The sequence below is a fragment of the Gorilla gorilla genome, chromosome 16 (genome assembly GCF_029281585.2).
Source record: "Gorilla gorilla gorilla isolate KB3781 chromosome 16, NHGRI_mGorGor1-v2.1_pri, whole genome shotgun sequence".
Taxonomy (NCBI): domain Eukaryota; kingdom Metazoa; phylum Chordata; class Mammalia; order Primates; family Hominidae; genus Gorilla; species Gorilla gorilla.
Window position 1 is genome coordinate 33,752,234 of NC_073240.2, and position 21,440 is coordinate 33,773,673.

At 38.1% G+C, this 21,440-nt stretch overlaps 1 protein-coding gene across 8 annotated transcripts in view; it reads right to left on the bottom strand.

Annotated features, from left to right (window-relative positions):
• FMN1 (formin 1) overlaps positions 1–21,440 on the bottom strand; it is a 423,460-nt gene that overhangs the window by 150,526 nt on the left and 251,494 nt on the right. For all 8 annotated transcript variants that reach the window (XM_031002405.3, XM_055363225.2, XM_031002406.3 and 5 more), the window contains one exon: positions 2,474–2,561. In XM_031002405.3, coding sequence (XP_030858265.3) covers positions 2,474–2,561 — 88 coding nt within the window. The remainder of the gene's footprint in view (positions 1–2,473; positions 2,562–21,440) is intronic.

Sequence of the window (21,440 nt, forward strand, 5' to 3'; positions counted from 1 at the left end):
CATTCAATCTAATAAGGCTAGAATGCCATGGGAAAGTTTACAGTCCTGAGCTGGTAACTGGACTATCACATGGCTGGAATGACTTCTATCCATGGGGAAATCTGACGCACGGCAGTAGGACATGCTTAAAACAAACGGAATATAGTCTAAGGTTATATATGGACATTGTGAAAACTCACATCCACAGCGTTACACATCATGGTGATGAAATCAAGCACACTTGAGTTTCACCAGGCTCATGGAGACCACTGTCAAGACAAGACCGTTTTGTGATACCTGAAGAATCCCTAACTTCAATAACTGCTTCAAAAGAGTCAGTCCTTTACCAAAAGAATATAAACTCCCCTGAAAACATTTGTTTTTGTTTTTCCTTTTTTCCCTCTGCTCTAACATCACATTCTTCTGATGTGAATTTTTCAGAAACTCAATTCTTCTGGAAGATCTAACTTGAGATTCTTCTAAAGTCCCTGAAGAATCCCATTCTAATTTCAATGACAGGCCTATGTAGCCACCCTCTGCCAAACTCACTGTATCTGAGGTTTCATATTCACACTTATGTATTCAGCTCTGTTAATGTGCTTAAATACTATATAGCTTATCTGAATGCTCTGTGATTATCATTTAAGATGTTTTAGTTTTTTGTGGAATTTTTAATTTTTGTAATGTAGCGAAATTTTAAGTCCCTAACAAAGCTCCCTTGAATGGAAAAGTAGCAGGTGATGTGAAAGTAACTTAAGTGTCTTGTAGGTCAGGACCTATGGGTATTCTGCTGAGTAGCAAAGTCAAACAACTAAACAACATGAACTGAAACCTAAAGGGCCGTGTGGTTTCAGATGTTTCCACTGTGAAACTCATACTAAATTCTACTGAAACCATCTAAGAGATTGTATTATCATTCAGAAAATATAAGTGAAATGTCAATATAAAGATTTACATTTGCTGGGCATAGTGGCTCACGCCTGTAATCCCAGCACTTTGGGAGGCCAAGGCGGGTGGATGATCTGAGGTCAGGAGTTCGAGACCAGTCTGACCAACATGGAGAAACCCCATCTCTACTTAAAAAATTAGCTGTATGTTATGGCGTATGCCTGTAATCCCAGGTACTTGGGAGGCTGAGGCAGGAGAATCACTTGAATCCGGGAGGCAGAGGTTGCGGTGAGCCGAGATCATGCCACTGCACTCCAGCCTGGGCAATAAGAGCAAAACTCCGTCTCAAACCAAACCAAACCAAAAACCAAAAAAAACCTCAAAGATTTACATTTAATTAATTAGTGAGAAAGGGGAGTATTGTTTTCATGTGAGACACAGATTTTGAAAAGGTATGTTGTGTTCTGGTCTACTTTTCTAGATACTAATAAAAATATGTGCACACAAAATCTCTTCTCTTTAAATGTCTTTTATCTAAAATTGAGCCAAAGATAACCAAATAGAAATAACAACATTTTGAAAACGAAAGGATTAAGAAACAATGACGTAACCAAATGGAGGAAAGTATTTCTCCCTAGAAGTATTCCAGCTAAGAAAGAAGAAATGATGGAATTAGTACATCATTATTTTGAAAACTTCTGATGAAATAATAAATCTAGGCAAAGATCATAAGTGCTCACTAACATCACAGATAACTAAATATTATGCACTTCTTGATAGAAAACATAATAGCATCTATGATGTATTCTTCCACTCAGATTAAGAATCTAGATCAGACAGTTTATAGAAAACAGGGGACAGGGGAACATGATAAATAAAAACACAGCAACATGATCAGCAAAATCTAAAATGTGGGAAAGTCTACAAGAGAAGTGACCTGGTTTCTTCAACAAATAAATTACAAAAGGGGAAAAAATGGAGGGTAGAAACTTCTAGATTAAAATAAATTTGAGAGACACGTCAAAGGCAATGCATGGAATTTGTCTGGATCCTCATTTAAACTAACTATAAATGAATGGATGAATTAATGAGTATACAAACAACAGGGAAATTAGAACTACTTATGTGATGATACTGAGTAACTACGATTAATGTTTTTAAAGGAAGGATAATGGCACTGGATGGAGTATTGTTTGGAAAAGTACCCCTGGGCCGGGCGCGGTGGCTCATGCCTGTAATCTCAGCACTTTGGGAGGCCAAGGTGGGCAGATTGCTTGAGCCCAGGAGTTTGAGAACAGCCTGGGCAACATGGCAAAACCCCACCTGTAAAACAAATAAATAAATAAAGTATCCTTATTTTTTTAGCAATAGTACTAACATTTTTAACAGATGACTTATAAAGCATCTGAAATTTGCTTCATAACCTACTTGGTGAGAGGAGGGTGTTTTCAGATAAAACAAGAGTGAGTTGATGGTTCTGTAGCAGAGTATTGGGTATACAGGATTCATTAGGGCATTCTAATTTTATATGTGTTTGACATTCTTCAGAATGAAATGTTTTTTAAAAAATGGAAAAAGTAAAACAAAAGTGATAGAAAAGACTTACCCTGTTGGATATCCTTCATTTCTAAATGTAAACTAGATATCAAGATTCCCACAGTTTGAGATCGCTTTCCATCCAACAATTTGATGATCTAAAATTAGAAAAAAAAAAAAAAAAAAGAATACAAGCTCAAATGACCATGCAGTCTTTCAGGACGCACACCAAAAACATTAAATTTTTTTAGATACACTGATTGATGAACTAAATTGATGCTGCATGCACTCTTCTTTAAATAATACTTAATTGGGAAGTAACTTATGCACAATTATAGACATCTTACACAATGACAGACGTTTTACAAAACACACACACAAAATTCCATCAGCCTAATACAAACACTAAATCTTTATATGTTACTGTGATCATTTTAAGTACTAAGTTATACCAGCATCAAGATGTACAGAATGTGGTATCCATCTTTTTCACTTATCATTGGAATATTTTCATGTTGCTACTGGTGAAGTCACTTCATAGCCTCCAATCTTTTTAGTAATGTCATCTTCTGAGTGATTTAGGGGAAAAAGCATGAACAGCTGAGTCAGCCACCAGTGATATGGCCTTGGTAAAGTGACAACCTCTATGAACTGATTTCCTCATCATGAAGGGCTGACTATATTTAGTCTATACTTTTATTTTGAGAAAAGGTCTAGCTCTGTCACCTAGGCTGGAGTGCAGTGGCATGATCAGAGTTTGTCTCAGCCTTGACCTCCTGGGTTTCAGTGATTCTCCTGCCTCAGCCTTCAGAGTAGCTGGGATCACAGGCAGGCGCCACCACACCCAGCTAATTTTTAAATTTTTTTATAGAGACAAGGTCTCTATAAAAACTTCGTTGCCCAGGCTGATCTGATCCCAAACCCTAAATTCGAGTGATTCTTCCATTTCAGCCTTCCAAAGTGCTGGGGTTATAGGCATTAGTCATTGCACCTGGCCCATACATTTATTTTAGAAATAAAATGACTATATGCAAAAAGCACTTAATATAGTTCTTGACATATATTTATTTTAAGATTTTCTGTTTCAGAGAGGTTACTTCCTATTTGTTATTATTAATATAAACAATATAATACCTTGCACACAAAGCTCTAGTTTTAAATTAATTAATTTTTGAGATAGTATCCAGCGCTGTCACACAGGCTGGAGTAGAGTGATGCAATCACAGCTCACTGTAATTTTGAACTCCTGGGCTCAAGGGATCCTTGAACCCTCAAGAGTAGCAAGCAAGTAGGTGCAGGCCACCATGCTTGGCTAATTTTTATTTTTTTGATGTTTTGTAGAGGAGAGGTCTCACTATATTGCCAACGCTGCTCTTAAACTCCTGGGCCCAAGCCATCCTCCCACCTTGGTCTCCCAAAGTATTGGGATTATAGGTGTGAGCCACCACACTTGGCCTTAAAATTATTTTTTACAATAATATGTATTTTTACAATCTTCACAGAAACTCCACATACCTCACTGCCAGTTATTTCAACCTTTATGAATATTCCATGGAGAAGTCTACATAGTTTTGTGTTTCTCTACAACTAGTAAACCAAATCAGCTCCCTAGTAACATATCACGAAACTGCCACTAAGGGAAAAAACTCTCTTTCCTCTCATGTGGCAGGGCTACAAAAATAAAAGAGAAGCACCCACGAAACACAAATCTTACAAATGTTTTTAATGTGCTTTGCTGGTTAAAATACAAACTAGGCTGAACAGCTGTGCTTTCCTTCCCACCTAGGTAGTTACAGAATTGCCAAAGTACTGTGAAGACAAGACTAAACAGTAACAAACATCTACATTTGTATTATTACTGTAATAGCTGAGTTGCTTACTGGTTGAAAAGTAAGGGATAACAATAGTTTGTTCCAATAAAGATGATCTAACTGCCTAAGTGTCTAACTACCTGTTGATTAATCGATCTTGAATCAATTATTGCCAGATATTTTTTTCCTTTACCTGTTCAGAATGGCTACTTTCATATAACGATTAGACCTAAAAGATAGTAAATACTAAGTATTAATCAAGATGTAAAGGAAAAAAATCTCATTTTTCAGTCAATATGTTTAAGCATGTCAACATTCGCCTTAGAAAGATTCTTGAGGCATACAGAATTTTAGGAGTTTTAAACAGAAATAGAGAAGGTACTCAGTAATTTTTTATATGAAAGGAAAAGCAAAAAAAAAAGGCAAGCATAATACAATATCTTCCTTAAAAATGCAATTTCTGGCTTTTTCTTAGAGAACCCAAATTTAAAGTCAAATGATTTCTTCATCTAATAAAAAAATTAAGAAAAGTCAATTTAGCCATGCACCCATTGAAAAAAAATTTACTGTACACGTTACATGTGCCTGGCATTGCTTTGTATTCTGGGGATGCGGAGGTGACTCAGACAGATCAAGTCGTAAGAAGTTTGCCGTAGAGTCAAAAAGGTAAATAAAAAAAGCATCACCTAAACTAACTGGAGTGCAAATTCAAAAAGAGAAACGTTTTGGGAATTGACTACATTTATTCTTAAGTGTCCAGGATGGTGACTGATACAACCACAACCATGGCATACACATCAATGACAAGGACACAGGAACAAGATCAAATTTATGACAAGATCACAGCTGGGTTGCAAAAGTTTCTTCAAATGAACACGCACCAAGCTATCCAGTTAGGGCTCTGAAAAGTACCAGTAATACTCTGCCTACAAGAAAGGTAATGTACAAACGCATGTTTCTCTGTTAGCTAATTAAAAGAAAGCAGGAGAGAAATCACGAGAGAGTAAAAGAGCAAGAAAGATATTGATTCTGTCTGTCCCTGAGTAAAATGAGGCAAATCTACCCCTCACCCCATCATACAACCAGGCTTAACTGTGGAAAGGATGTTATCACCATAAGCCATGCTTGGAATTTTGTCGAATGACTTGGCACAACCAGGTATTTGCTGAGTGTTACCTTTACTGGGACTAATGCCTTAAGACGTTTTTGTTTGGAAATCTGATGCTGATTTCCTAAAAAGGGGCTGGGGGCAGCTAAGCAGTGGTGAAGTTGGAGCATTTTGTATTCTCTTCCCTACCTGAACCAAATTCTCTGTCTACTTTTAAGTAAATTTTCAAAAAGATGCTTCTGTGTTTCCATGTAGCCACTCCTGTGAAATACCACCAGGTTTCTCAAAACCAACTAAAATGGTAGGGACACAATCAATGGGCACAGAATGATATGTCCTAAATCCTCTTAGTCTCTTCGTCTTTTTTTCTCCCATGGCTTCGAAGGCTTAACACTAATTTCTCTTTATTTTTATGAAAAGTGCACAACATGAAATGTATCCTATTAACAAAAATTTAAATGTATAATACATTATTAACCACAAGCACAATGTTATACAGCAGATTTCTAGAACTTTTTCACCTTGCATAACTAAAATTTTATGCCCACAGAATAGCAAATTTCCAATTCGCCGTTGTTCCAGCCCCTGGGAACCACCATTCTACTTTCCATTCCTTTGAGTTTGACCACCACGGATACCTCATATAAGTGGAATCATGCAGCATTTATCTTTTTGTGACTAGATTATTTTCACTTAGCATAATGTCCTCAGGCCAATCCATGTTGTAGCAAATGACAAGATTTCCTTTTTTTTTGTGGTCAAGTAATATTCCACTGTATGTACACACCACGTTTTCTTTATCCATTCGCCCAACAATGGACATTTAGGTTGTCTCCATCTCTTTGCTATTGTGAATGCTGCAACATGGGAATATCTTTTCAATACAGTGACTTCAATTCTTTTGGATAAATATCCAGAAGAAAGATTAATGGATCATATGGTAGTTCTATTTTTTAATTTTTTTTTTTTTTTTTTTTGAGCTGGAGTCTCGTTCTGTCATCTAGGCTGGAGTGCAGAGGCTTGATCTCGCCTCACTGCAAGCTCTGCCTCCCGGGTTCACACCATTCTCCTGCCTCAGCCTCCCAAGTAGCTGGGATTACAGGTGCCCGCCACCACGCCCAGCTAATTTTTTGCATTTTCAGTAGACGGGGTTTCACCGTGTTAGCCAGAATGGTCTCTATCTCCTGACCTCATGATCTGCCCACCTTGGCCTCCCCAAATGCTGGGATTACAGGCGTGAGCCACCGTCCCTGGTCTATTTTTAAATTTTTAAAGAACTTCATACTGTTTTCCATAGTGACTACACCATTTTACATTTCCACCAACAGTGTACAAAGGTCCCACTTTGTCTACATCCTCAAAAAAACTTGGTATTTTTCGTTTTTTGTTTTTTTTTTTTTTGACAGTGGCCATTCTGACACGTGTGAGGGGTTATCTCATTGTGATTTTGAATTGCATTTCCCTGGTGATTAGTGATGTTGAGCATCTTTTCCTATGCATGTTGGCCATTTGTACACCTTTTTTGGAGAAATGTTTGGATAAGTCTTTAGCCCATTTTTATCAGACATATGGTTTGCAAATATTTTTTCCCATTCTGTAAGTTGTCTTTTTACTCCGTTGATTGTTTCCTTTGCTGAGCAGAAGCTTTTTCATTTAACATAGTCCCCTTTGTGCATCTGTTATTTTTGCTTTTTTTGGGGGGGGGGGGGGTCTATGCTTTTCATGTTATATCCAGGAAACAACTGCCAACATCAATTTTAGAGGACTTTTCCCTATTTTTTAAAAAAGTTTTATAGTTTCAAGTCTCACATTTAAGTTTCTGATCTATTTTGAGTTGATTTTTGTATATGTTCCAAGATAAGGGTCCAATTTCATTCTTTCGTGTGTGGATAGCCAGTTCTCCCAGCACCATCTGTTGGAGAGACTATCCTTTCCACATTGTATAGTCTTGGCACCCTTGTCAAAGAACATTTGCCTGTATATGTTTGGGTTTATTTCTGGGTTCTCTATTCTGTTCTATTGGCCTATAATGTCTGTCTTTATGCCAGTACCATACTGTTTTGATTACTGCAGCTTGGCAATTTGTTTTGAATTCGGAAAGTGTGAGTTCCCTAGATTTGTTCTTTCTCATGGTGGTTTTGGCTACTCAGGGTCTTCTGTGGTTCCATACAAATTTTAGGATTGTTTTTTCCTATTTCTGCAAAGCAGCCACTGGGATTTTTAGAGGAACTGCACTGAATCTGTATGTTGCTTTGGGGAATACAGACATTCAACAATATTAATTCTTTCAATCCATAAACATGAGATGTCTTTACAGTTATTTGTGTCTTCCTAAATGTTTTAAGCAATGTTTTATAGTTTTCAAAACTAGTCTGTACTAGTCTTTTACCCTCTTCAGTTTATTCCTAAGTATTTCATTTTTTTGGATGTTATTTTAAATGAAATTGTTTTCTTAATTTCCCTTCCAGGTAGTTAATATTTTTGTGTTATAAGAACACAACGAATTTTTGTTTGTTTATTTGGAATCCTGTAAGTTTGCTGAATGTTTTTCATAGTTCTTCACAGTTTGCTTTTTTGGGGGAATCCTTAGGGTTTTCTACATATAAGATCATATCTGTGAACACAGATAATCTTACTATTTCATTTCCAACTTTGATGCCTTTTATTTCTTTCTCTTGATTAATGTCTCTATGACTTTCAGTACGTTGAATAGTAGCATGAGTAAGCATCCTTGTCTTGTTGCTGATCTTAGTGGAAATGCTTTTGGTTTTTCAACCTTGATTATAATATTAGCTTTGAACTTTTAGTATATGGTCTTTCTTTCTATTCCTTCTAAAGAATATTTTTTTATTTCCTTCTATTCCCAGTTTGATGAGTTTTTATCAGAAAACAGTGTTGAGTTTTTTCAAATGCTTTTTCTGCATCTATCAAAATATTTTTATCATTTGTTCTTTTAATGTAATATATCATATTGATAAATATTCATATGTTGAACCTTCCTTGCATTCGAGATAATTGACACTTGGTGATGGTATATGATCCTTTTAACGTGCTATTAAATTATGTTTACTAGGCCAGGTGCAGTGGCTCACGCCAGTAATCCCAGCACTTTGGGAGGCTGAAGCAGGCGGATCACTTGAGGTCAGGAGTTAGAGACCAGCCTGGCCAACATGGTGAAACCCCGTCTCTACTAAAAATACAAAACATTAGCTGTGCATGGAGGCACGTGCCTGGTAGTCCCAGCTACTTGGGAGGCTGAGGCAGGAGAATCACTTGAACCCGGGAGGCCAAGGTTGCAGTGAGCTGAGATTGTGCCACTGCACTCCAGCCTAGGAAACACAGTGAGACAATTAAGTTTACTAGTACTTTGTTGAGAATTTTAACATCTATATTTGTAAGAGATAATGACCTGTAGTTTTCTTTTCTTGTAATGTCTTTGGCTTTGGTATCAGAGTAATGCTGTTCTCATAAAATGAATTTGGAAGGGTGACCTCTTCAATTTTTGGAAGAGTTTGAGAAGCACTGCTTCCCTGTTAATTATTCTTTAAATGTTTGGTAGAATTCTCCACTGAAGCCATCTGGTTCTGGGCTTTTCTCTGGAGGTTTTTGATTACTAATTCAATCTCCTTACTTGTTACAGGTCTGTTCAGATTTTCCACTTCATCATGATTCAGTCCTGCTACGTTGTACATTTCTAGGAATTGATCTATTTCTCCTAGGTTATCCAATTTTTTGGCATGTAATTGTTCATAGTAGGTTCTTATAATCCTTCCAGTTCTGTGGCATCGGTTGTAATGTCTTCTCTTTCATTTTTTATATACTTGTGTTTTCTTTTTCTCCTTAATTTTGCTAATGATTTGTCCATTTTGTTTATCTTTTCAAAAAACCAACTCGGTTGTGTTGACTATTTTGCTATTGTTTTTCTATACTCTATTTTGCTTTATTTCTGCTGAAATCCTTATTTCATTTCTTTTACTAACTTTGGGCTTAGTTTATCCTTCTTTTTCTAGTTCCATGAGGTGTAGAGTCAGGTTGTTTATTTGAAATCTTTTTAAACATAGGTGTTCACCCTAAAACCTTACTCTTAGTACTGCTTTTATTGCATCCCATATGTTTTGGTATGTTGTATTTTTGTTTCTGTTTGTCACAAGATATTTTCCAATTTCCCTTTTGGTTTCTTCTTTGACCCACTGGTTGTTCAAAAGTGTGCTGTTTAATTTCCCTGTATGTATAATGTTTCCAGTTTTCTTCCTGCTATTATTTCTAGTTTCATGCCATTGTGGTCAGAAAAGATACATGGTATAATTCCAATTTTTAAAAATTTGTTAAGGCTTGTTTTCTGACATAACGTGTGACTTATCCTGGAGAATGTGCACTTGAGAAGAATGTGTTTCAAAACCCAATTCCTGTTGGGTGGAATGGTCTGTTTATTTCCATTATGTCCATTTGGTATATAGTGTTGCTCAAGTCCTCTGTTTCCTTATTGTTTATCTGTCTTGTTACATCATTTATTAAAAGTGGGTTATTGAAATCTCCCATTGCTGTGTTGCCGTGTATTTCTCCCTTTAGTTCTGTAAAAATTTGCTTCATATATTTGGCTTGTACGTTGGGTGCACATATACTTATAACTGTTATATCTTCCTGGTGAATTGACCCTTTTATCATTAAATAGTGTCCTTGTCTTTTATTAGAGTTTTTGACTTAAATTCTAACTATGGCCACCCTGCTGTCTTTTGGATTGTTTTTAGTTTAGCTAAGGATGTCAGTTGTTTTTTTTTTTTAAATTAACTCTTGGAATATCTTTTCCCATCCCTTTTCACTTTCAGCCTGTGTCCTTGAGTCTAAAATGACTATTATAGACAGCATGTAGTTCCATCTTTTTTTATCCATTTAGCAATTTTATGTCTTTTGACTGAGAAATTTTCTCTATTTGCATTTAAAGTAATTACTGAGAGGCAAGAACTTATTATTGCTAATTTGTTCATTGTTTTGTAGCTTTTGTAGTTTTGTCTTTTTCTATATTGATGACTTCTTTTGTGTTTTGTTTCTTATAGTGACTTGCTTTGATTCTTTTCTTTTTGTTGTTGTATGTCCTATAGGCATTTTCTTTGTTGTTACTATGAGACTTACATAAAACATTTTATAGGTATAATAATCTATTTTAAGCTAATTTCAATCACATATACAAATTCTACTCTTACCTCTCCACTCCCACACTTCATGTAATTGATATAACAAATTGTATTTTTTCTATTGTGTATCCATTAATGTATTTTTATAATTATATTTGTTTTTAATATCTGGCAGGCATAAATTCTATACCAGAGTTAAAAGTGATTTATCCACATCATTATAGTATTCTGTATTTATCTGCATATATATCTTTATCTACAAGCTTTGCGCTTTCATATGCTTTTGTGTTGCTATGTCATGCCCTTTTCATTTCAACTTTAAAGGCCTTCCTGTATCATTTCTTGTAAGTTTAGCGGTCATTAACACCCTACACTTTTATTTATCTACGAACATCTATTTCTCTTTTGTTTTTGAAAGACAATTTTTTTCCTTTTTTTTTTTTTTTGGTGGGGAGGACTGAGTCTCACTCTGTCACCCAGGCTGGAGTGCAATGGCGCAATCTTGGCTCACTGCAACCTCCACCTCCCAGGTTCAAGCGATTCTCCTGCCTCAGCCTCCGAAGTAGCTGAGATTATAGGCATCCCCTGCCATGCTGGGCTAATTTTTGTATTTTTAATATAGGTGGGGTTTCACCATGTGGGCCAGGCTGGTCTCAAACTCCTGACCTCAGGTGATCCACCCGCCTCGGCCTCTCAAAGGGCTAGAATTACAGGCATGGGCCACTGTATCTGGCCAAAAGACAATTTTTCTTTTTTTTGAGACACAGTCTTGCTCTGTTGCCCAGACAGAGTGCAATGGCATGATCTCCACTCACTGCAACCTCTGCCTCCTGAGTTCAAGCGATTCTCCTCCCTCAGCCTCCCGAGTACCTGAGATTACAGGCACACACCACCATGCCTGGCTAATTTTTTGTATTTTTAGTAGAGATGGGGTTTCACCATGTTGGGCAGGCTGGTCTCAAACTCCTGACCTTGTGAGTCACCTGCCTTACCCTCCCAAAGTGCTGGGATTACAGACACGAGCCAATGCACCCAGCCAATAGACAGTTTCTAGATATAGCTTTCTTACTTGGTAATTTTCTTTCATTGCTTTGAATATATTACCCTATATCCTTCTGGTCTGGCAAGTTCATGCTGAGAAATCTTCTGATAGTCTTGTTGGGGTGCCCTTGTATGAGTTGCTTTTCACCTCCTGCTTTCAAAATTCTCTTTTTTGTCTTTAACTTTTGACAGTTTGATTATAATGTGCTCAGTGTGGTCTTTTGAGTTCTTGTAATCGGGATCCATAGAGATTCTTGAATCTGAATGTTTATTTCTTCCGCCAGATATCTGACCATTATTTCTTCCAATATACTTTCCTCCTTTTCTACCTTCTCCTTCTGTAACTGTCACAATGTGTCTATTGATCTGCTTGAGGGTGTTCCATACATCCCTTAGACTTTCTTTAGTCTTTTTTTTTTTTTGAGATGGAGTCTCGCTCTGTCACACAGGCTGGAGTGCAATGGCGTGATCTTGGCTCACTGTAACCTCTGCCTCCCAGATTCAAGCGATTTCCCTGCCTTAGCCTCCTGAGTAGCTGGGATTACAGGCATGCGCCACCCCACACAGCTAATTTTTGTTCTTTTAGTAGAGATGAGGTTTCACCACGTTGGCCAAGCTGGTCTCGAACTCCTGACCTCGTGATCTGCCCACCTCAGCCTCCCAAAGTGTTGGGATTACAGGCGTGAGCCACCGCACCTAGCCTCCTCTTCGTTTTTTTCTTTTTGCTCCTCTAAATGGATCATTTCAAACGACCTCTCTTTATCTGATTCCTCCTTCTGCTTCATTAAGTCTGCTATTGAACCCCACTAGTGAGCTTTTAAATTTGGTTATTGTATTCTTTAGCCCCAATATTTCTTTGGTTCTTCATAATATTTTCCATTTCTTTGTTGATACTGTCATTTTGTTCATGTATCTTTTTCCTGAGCTCACTGAGCATCTTTATGACATTAATTTTGATTTGTCAAGTAATTCATATACATCTGTGTCTTTAGGATTGGTTTGATCTCTCTTGTTCCACTGGTTGGTCCATGCTCCCGTTTCTTTGTGTGCTTTGTTACTTTGTGTTGGGATTTGAAAAAGAAGTCACCATTCCCATTCTTTACAGACTGATTTCATACAGTGAAAGCTGGGCCAATCAGCCCAGCTAGTGTCTCTGGGGGATTTTCAAGCCTTTTTCTGTGGATAATTATTCTCTGGACTTACGTATGTGAATTCCCAATTAGAGGGATTTTGGTTTTTCAGGAGCTCATTAATCCCTGCTCTCTCTAGTGTCTGTCTATGGTACTGCAGTTTCTCTGGAGGTGTAAGCTGTCCAGCTCCTTTTTGTTCTCATCTGCCCCCAAACGTCTAGAGTATGTCAAGTCCCATGAACACACAGAGTCGAAGAAGGAAAAGGAGAAAGGAGAAAAGAGGAGGCGGAGTGGGAGGAAGAGGAGAAGGAGGAGAAGAAGAAGGAAGGAGAAGAAAGAAGGAAAGGAAGGAAGGAGAAGAAGAAGAAAAGAAGATGGGTGAAGATGAAGAAGAGCAAGAGGACGAGGAAGCAGAGGAGGAAGAAAAAACAGTTCCTTGGACAACACTGTGAAAAGGTGAAACACTAGACACAAGCTCCACTCTTCTTTCCCCTACAGTTCCTGTGGGAGAAGCTGCTGAGCTGTACTGGCCTCTGTCTACTGTACTGCAGGCCACCTAGCTTTTTGTTCTCGGCAGTCTCCAGGCATCTAGAGTATGCTGTGTCCCATCAGCACTCCAAGTCGGGCAAGACAGAAATCAGTCTCTTGGGCGGCCCTCTGAAAAGCCAGAGCATTGGACGGATGCTCTGACTTTCTCCTTCTCCAAGGAGAAGCCAGGATTTGGAGGTGTACTCTCACTTACTCTGCCCTGAGCAAGGGTGAGGGGCAATTGCAATGAATGCATACTAATTCATATCATCATCTTTCTTCTCAGAGGTTCCCAACCTGGCATCTTTCCCTGTTAGCTCTTAGATTCACACACAACAGAAACCAGTCTTCAAAGCACCTCCCCAAAAGTCTGAACATTAGACATAAGATCCAGTCTTCTCTCTCCCTCCCGAAGGAGAAGCCAGGAGGTAGTTTTCTCTAAATCAATGTATTGTGCCAGGAAGGGAGTCAGATGAGTGAGTGCCATGAATTTTCCTATTAGCTTCAATACAACTGGTTTCATGCTCACCTGGGGTTTAGGAGCCTCTTAACTGATTTCTGAATTTCTCACAAAGGGAACTGGCCCGTGTATTATTAAATTGGCATCTCCATGGGGCAACAATGATCTGGTATTTTCTATTCCACCATCTTGATAACATTACCTCCCTCTTTCCCACTTTTAGTTTCTGAGAGGCAAACGCTATGTCATCCATGGATAGAGAGAGAAGACAAAAGTGGCTGGGTTCCACCAAATATGCTCCCAGTCACAAAGTGGCTCATATGGACATGTTGGTATTGAGAGTAAGAGCAGACTGATCTGAGACTGAGTCAGGCTTCACTGAAAGGGGGCTGGCCTCTCTTTCATAATTGGAGGACAGTACCAAACAAACTACAAGGAAAAGAATTAGAAATGAAGAATGAATAACGAGAAAAAGAGTAGAAGAAACATATATTTTAAAAGATCTTCCTTAAGATATGCAAAATAACTGAAAGGAAACAAATGGAGGAAAATAACACAATAGACTTGTGAACACAAAGAAATGGTTCCGTACAACCCAAAACTTTGATATATACTTACATCTTTCTGAGATTGGTTAGAAATTGGGCTAGCAGGGTGTGAGGAAAAAGTGTTGGAAGTAGAGAGGAAAAAAGAAACTTGAAGACTATAAGAGAGAAAAAGTATACATTTTGTTGCACTTTTTTTCACTGTGTAGCCTGTTTTTTTCCCGTAGAAATACATTACTGACAACTTCCTTGTCAGTGCAGGCAGAGCCATTTCTAAAAACATCACATCATTTAAGTATTGCCCTACTAAAGGACAATTAGAAATCATCCAAATTTTGGCCAGGCAAGCTGTGGCTCACACCTGTAATCCCAGCAACTTGAGAGGTCGAGCTGGGTGGATCACTTGAGGCCAGGATTTCGGGACCAGCCTGGTCAACATGATGAAACCCCATCTCTACTAAAAATACAAAAATTAGGTGGGTGTGGTGGCACACTCCCGTAATCCCAGCTCCTTGGGAGGCTGAGGCATGAGAATTGCTTGAACGCAGGAGGTGGAAGTTGCAGTGAGCCAAGATCAAGCCACTGCCGCCAGCCTGGGTGACAGAGCAAAGACTGAAGAAATGTTCCAATTTTTGTCAATTGTTAAGAATGCTACAACGAACGAGCAGGCAGATAGATCCTTAGTCATGCAAGTTTGTATTTTCATGGGACTCATAGAAATCATTCAAATAATACGCCCATTTGAAAATTGGGCATTTGATAAATTTGATAAATTTGATAAATATTTGAAAATTTGATAAATATTTCAGAATTGTTTCCTATTAGAGTTACCCTGCCAAGTATTTGAGAACAACTGTTTTTGTGTTCCCACACCCACTTTAGGTGTTACCAATTTTAAAACTGTTGGCTGAAAAACAGGTGAAATGTGTTTTCATGATTTTGTTTTGCATTTTTAATGATTTTTATTAGTCACATCTTATGAATTGTCTTTATATTGTTTTTGCTATATTTTCCAATTACTAGATCTACTAGGCTGGTATAATGCAAATACACTTAAATAAGGGCTTAGCTAAATAAGAGGAAAAAAGATTTACAAAGAGCCTGCTGTACATAAAAGTCATTTTCAAAGGGAAGAGGGAATAGAACGACCTTTTACTACATCTCCACTAAGCACTGGTATTGTGTTCCTCTGCACATTAGCCAATCCAAATGGACAGTTGTGCACTGGGGGCAGTGAGCATTGCAATACTGTAAACCTTTATTCCTTTAGTGGCCCCCTGTGGACTTCCAGAGTGATAACAATACTTCAGACTCAAGAGTCCTGTAAAGTATGTATAGCTATCTCACTGCTGGGGCATTAAAGCAAGAAGCACAGCTAACCGAATTTTTATGGTAATTCATTTTTTATGTTCGTTATCAAATCTTACAACCTCCTTACCCAGATATATACCCATTACCGAAGAATTTATTGTAGAGTAGTGAGGAAGAAAATATTAAGGGGAAAAAAAGACAAGAGTGAAGAAAACTGATGAAGAGAACAAGAAAAAGTGAGAACAAAGATGTGGAACATGACAAAGATTTTTGTTTTAATTTGTTATCAACTAATATTACTACTTTGCTTTCTGAATACTTTTTTAGAATCATTGTTAAGTTTCAAATAACCAGAACGCAATTTATGTTGAACCATCTATTAACTGAAAATTTCCCTAGCTTTTTTTTGGTTGGATTATACTCATTATTAGTAAGCTAACTTTTAGACAGAAAAAGTGAATTTCAAAAATTCCCCTTGGAAGAGAAAAACTATATGAAGATAAACTAATATTGGGTATTTAGTCTCCCAAATCCATTGACATCTCTTATACTGTGCTTGAAAGAAATCAGATTCAACGAATCACACCTTCCATATCTATATATTTATTTCTGAATGCTGTGGACTGGTGATCACAGTGATAATCTGGGAAATTTTTAGAATCATAAATTGCCTGAAATTATCAGACACTTAATATTCTGCTCTTTTTATGGTAGGAAATTTAATATATATATTTACATAAGCACAGATTTCAAATACAAAAGTTATAAGAAACTGATAATTAACTTAAAAACCTAATTATTAAGCACCAACCCACTCCTTAAGCTTCTGTTTGCTATTAGCATTCTGTGCTATTTTGATAATTTTTCAGTTATTTGGCCTAAGGAAAAGGTTCCCAACAGTATCACAACCTAAGTAGAAATACAAAAACTGAGAACTATAGCCATACACTACAACAGTCCTTCCCTCTAGTTTTCAACCTTTCCCTGCTGAGCTTTCATGAATGACTTCTTGGCCAGCTGTGGAATGGGATCAACATCATGATATAGTAAACCAGTTATTAAGAGAAAAGTCAGGAGACCAGCCTTCAACCTTCTATTTCTTGGCCTGCCCTTGCTCATCATTGTATCAACGCTGAAAGGCAGACAGTTCAATTCAACGGTCCTCACAATACGCAAATTCCCATGTCTACTGCAAACAAAATAAAAATTGTGTGTGTGTGTGTGTGTGTATGTGTGTGTGTGTCTGTTCAATGGAGTTCAAAGACTAGTTTAAAGAGGGCAAACATATATAAATAACTGATACAGGAGCTACTCATAGGATCAGTAACTTAAAAGAGTTTGTAATTATTCTCAGGTATACGATCCTTGAAAATGCCAAGACTCTTATTTAAAAAGGGGGTTTGAAAAAGGTGGCTGTTTCTAGCACAATCTTTATCCAGGTAACTCAAACAGATTCCCAAAAGAATGTTACATCCAGTGCCTTTTTTCCAAAACAAAAATCCAGATCTCACTTTTATAAAACCTCTCCATTGGAGTCTTGAGAAATGATAGGCTCTGCAGAACATGAACCCCAAAAGACACTGTAACTCATGGTCTGGGTGTCCAAACAGAAAGGACTCTTACCATTCTTCATGGCCACTAGGGTAAGTTCTTCCGGGCATTAAGACCCAATAGCAGCAGAGGCTTTCACAAAACCATGAGGTCAGTTTATCACATTTGATTGTTAGACATTAGTGGGATTCCTGACTGTATTAGTATCCAGCTTCACCATATTAAAAGGAGTTAGTTAGCTTGCCTTAGGTAAATAACAAAGGAAAGGTTCCCCGAAAGCCCCTGGCCCACAGGTTAGTGCCTTATCCCCACATAACATAAAAAGCAGCCTGTGAAAAAAATCAAGCTGCAGGAACCAATAATATGAATGTCAACATAATTATTTTCCATGTTTACGTGAAGCTAGTAGATAGAATTTATGCTTTAAGCTCCCAACTTGATTTTATTCCATGTAGGTTCTTGGGGGGAAAAGTGGCTACTACAGGCTGTTCAGGAAAGATAGTTCAGAAAACATTTACTGGAGAGTGTAAGTATTTGTAAGATTTTGCTTATCCAATGTTACTCTGGTTGAATTCGATTTTGGAGTCATTTAACACTTAGCACTGAAGAAAACTACAAATTTCATCTAATTTATCACTCTGCCTTTGGGTTGGCCCTGAAGTCCACGTATGTAAGATCTATAGATCTTACTTTACAAGAATGTGCACACTTTATTATAAAGGTTACATTTAGATACTGCACACATTTATAGCCATTTTCTCTCAAACAATACAACATAGCACTACTTCAGCTAATTGTAAATACAAATTAAACTGTTCATCCCATTCCTAGTCTATGATCCCTTATCATACTCACTTTTCATTCTTCTTTGTCCTCATATGCATATTGCCTGATGTATAATAATCCTCGAAGTCATTTTCTAGTATTAAGAGACTTTTGGCAGTGAACTATTTTACCCGATGTTTGACTCAAATTCCTCATGCTCCCATTTTGAACCATCTTTTTCTGCTATCGGGGAAGGCAGAAAAGAGCTGGTCACCATCCCCTACACTAAGCTCCTTCAGAAACCTCAAGATCACCATTTTTTTTAAACAAGAGATGTTTTATGTCAAATTGTTAAAAATCAGTTTTTGAGGGATGTTAGCAAGCCCTCAGTTTATCTCAGTCCTATCTAGAGTCAGCTGAACTTGGCAGCACATGGCCTTCTCCTAGGTATAATTACAGTCTGGAGGAGAATGCAATTTGTGCAGCATTCCACTGACCTACAAGCTGACCTTGTGCAGGGGCAAATTCACAGGTTGCGTTAAACCCTATTAGACATGCCTAGTTTAAGGCAAAGCCTTTCCAGACCCCTGCCACATGCCAGGATTAAGGCATGTCACACATGCGTACTATTACATCGCCTAAGGAACTCTCCCCAATGCCTTCCAGAGTGGGAAAGGCAGGCCCACACTGTCTAAACCTGTACATTAAGCCAGTATAGACAAATTATTATTATTCCTCACATATGTGAATTTTTTAAAGCCTGCCTCTGTGAATAAGACTTAAGACAAAAATGGGAAGACAGATTTGCTACACTGGGAAAATCATACCTTCAACCTCAGCTAGAAAAGTTCTGCCAGACAGGCTGAGAAAGAATTCTTCTCAGGTCCAGTGGGATTTTCACATCTACAGAAAATCTGTACACTGTATATCTTCGGCTTTCTGCCTGAGCCTGGCAGACAGGGCCAAAAGTAAAAATAAAAATAAATGGTTCTGAATAGACCACAAGTGCTGGAAGTCTGCTCAGCCAAGTGAGTTTGGCATAGCTACAAAATTAAGAGAAACACAGAAGCCCTCTTCTTCCATGGAGCCTTCCCTGTCTGAAAGGAACATGATTAATTTCTACATCTACACCTTTGCTAGACACCAAACACATTCATACCTATACCAGATCGAGTGCACATTTTGCTCTTTGGCTTAAGTTTCACATTTGAACATACTCAGTTCCAGTCACAGGGTTTCCATCTCCAGCACAGTCAGTTTTATCCTAGAGCCTGGCAAATAAGCAGAGAGTTTTTTCAAATACAGCCACATGTGCTATCACCAATGAATAGCTGCTGGCACTTCAGGGAAATAAGGGCATGTGAAAGTTGCTGCTTTTCCTGTCTGAATCAACTATTTCACCCCACCAAAAACAAACAAACAAATGTAGAAACCATATATATATGAGTAGACATTTACTTTCATGACAATGATATACAGGTCGAGCATCCCAAATTCAAAACTCAAAAACTCCAAAATACGAAGTATTTCAAAATCCAGAACTTTTTCAGCGCTGGTACAGTGCTCAAGGAAAATGCTCAGTGGGGTATTTCAGGTCTTGGATTTTCAGATTTGGAATGCTCAACTGGAAAATTTGAAATCTGAAATGTTTCTGGTCTCAAGCATTTCAGATAAGGGATACTCGACCTGTATACCAAATATCCATATAGGGTACACAGTCAGCTATATAGAACAAGTGTGTAAATGATCTGGCCTTTCTTGGTAAGACTGAACAACAGTGTGGAGAATTCACATAAATTAGATAATCTGATTCTCCCAAGTACAATTCTAAAAAATACAACTTCTATTTTTGTGCCATCAAACTAGTGTTATCTCTTGCTTATGCTTCACATCAATACTCGCTGAATTCCACCACCTGGCCAAACTATGGACATTAAGAGGCTGGTTGGTAAAAAGTAGATATGCTACTGATGACAAGTCAGCTTGTCTTAGTAACAGTCATCCCACTTCTAAGTCATGGGCTTCCAAATACATAAAGGTACCTTCATAATGACTGTTATGTTTCTCTTTAAGACATTCTTGTGGAGTGGGTTGGAAGACAGGTAGAATCCTATGTTAGAGATGCAGAAATTGTTTTACTTATTCAAGGGCTACAGGCTCTGATGATTGCACTGATACTTTAGTTTGAATACCTCCAAATTATAAATTAGTATAGGGTCTAAACTTTAGCTGCATTAGAGAGCAGTATCTTTGTGAGATGAGAGAGAATATTAAGAAGGCCTTAGGTTTAATTTTTATTCTCATTTAACTGCCATCCAAATCAAAAAATCTTCTAAGTAATAGACATCTAATTGGGAAAACAGAGTGAGAGTTTCACAATGGAAAGAAATTCCAAGAAGTGATGCAAAACGATGCAAGGCAATGAGGTATGGTAGCCTATGGATACAGGCCTTATGCACAGAAAAAAATCATGGGGGAACCAACTGGCACAATCCTTTTATAGCTGTGGCTATTCTAGTCCCCTCCCTACCATTTCTAATATGGCAGTGACTACAAATGGGACAGGTAAGCAACGATTCCTTCCAGCCAGTGCCAGAAGGGAGTGCCTGGGGAAGGGGAAGGGCAGGACCACAGCCATCTTGCTTTCTCTCTTACGGGAGAATAACAGCTTCTTTGGAAATATGCAATTGTTACTTGGCAGGTGCCCAGGAGTACAATGCTGATTCAGTTTCCTTGGTCCCGTTCTTCTTCCCTGCTCCATCCCCTGCCACTCTGCCATCACACCCAGAAGAGCTGGTTGGCTGGCTGTGTAGTGCCATATTATGAAATGTCATCCGACGTGGTGCAAAACAGCTCTTGCTGCTAATGGCCAGTGTGGCCTGGTAGGCTTCTGGGAAGAAGCCTCTGTCAACTGGCCTGATAATGCCATTAAAATAAGCTTTCCACATACAGCTGATAATCTGTCTCATTAAATGTTTCAAGGAAAACTAAGCTTCACTGTTTAGTCAAACTGTTAGGTCTGAATCTCTTCCATGGCCTTATTTTTGGGGACACATAAAATTGCTTGGATGAAGTTTACTTTAAGGATCTAGGCTCTTCACCAAGAAATGTGAAAAGGCAAATTGTCACCCTGTCTTGAGTCTGAGAACATATTTGGCACCCCATCCCCATCCTGATGAGACAGAAAAACCCTTTTCTTGTTTTTCAGGCTGATGAATTCCACTCAGAAGGCTAATGCGGAGGCCACAGCAGGTGAAGGCTATGGCAGTGTGGGGGTGTGATGGGTTGGAGGGGGGAGGGTAGGGCTGTGGGCAGATTTCTGATTTTGTGTAATGTAGAAAACAAACCCCCAAACAAAATCACATGCTTTTTCCTATTGATCATGGAGTCTTGCGGGAAGAAAAGACCAAGAGACATCAGTGTATTCACTGCCTTCAGACAGAACCAGAGCTACCAAAGCTTGGCCCTGCGAACAGCTTTGATTTTAGACTTCTAGACTCCAGAATTATGAGACAATAAATTTTTGTTGTTTCAAGTCAACAGTTGGTGACAGTTTGTTAAATTAGCCCTAGGAAACTAATACAGGGGCTGATATTTTTATATTTCTAATAATCTTCTAGGTGATTATGTTGCTGCTGGTCCATGGACATTTTGA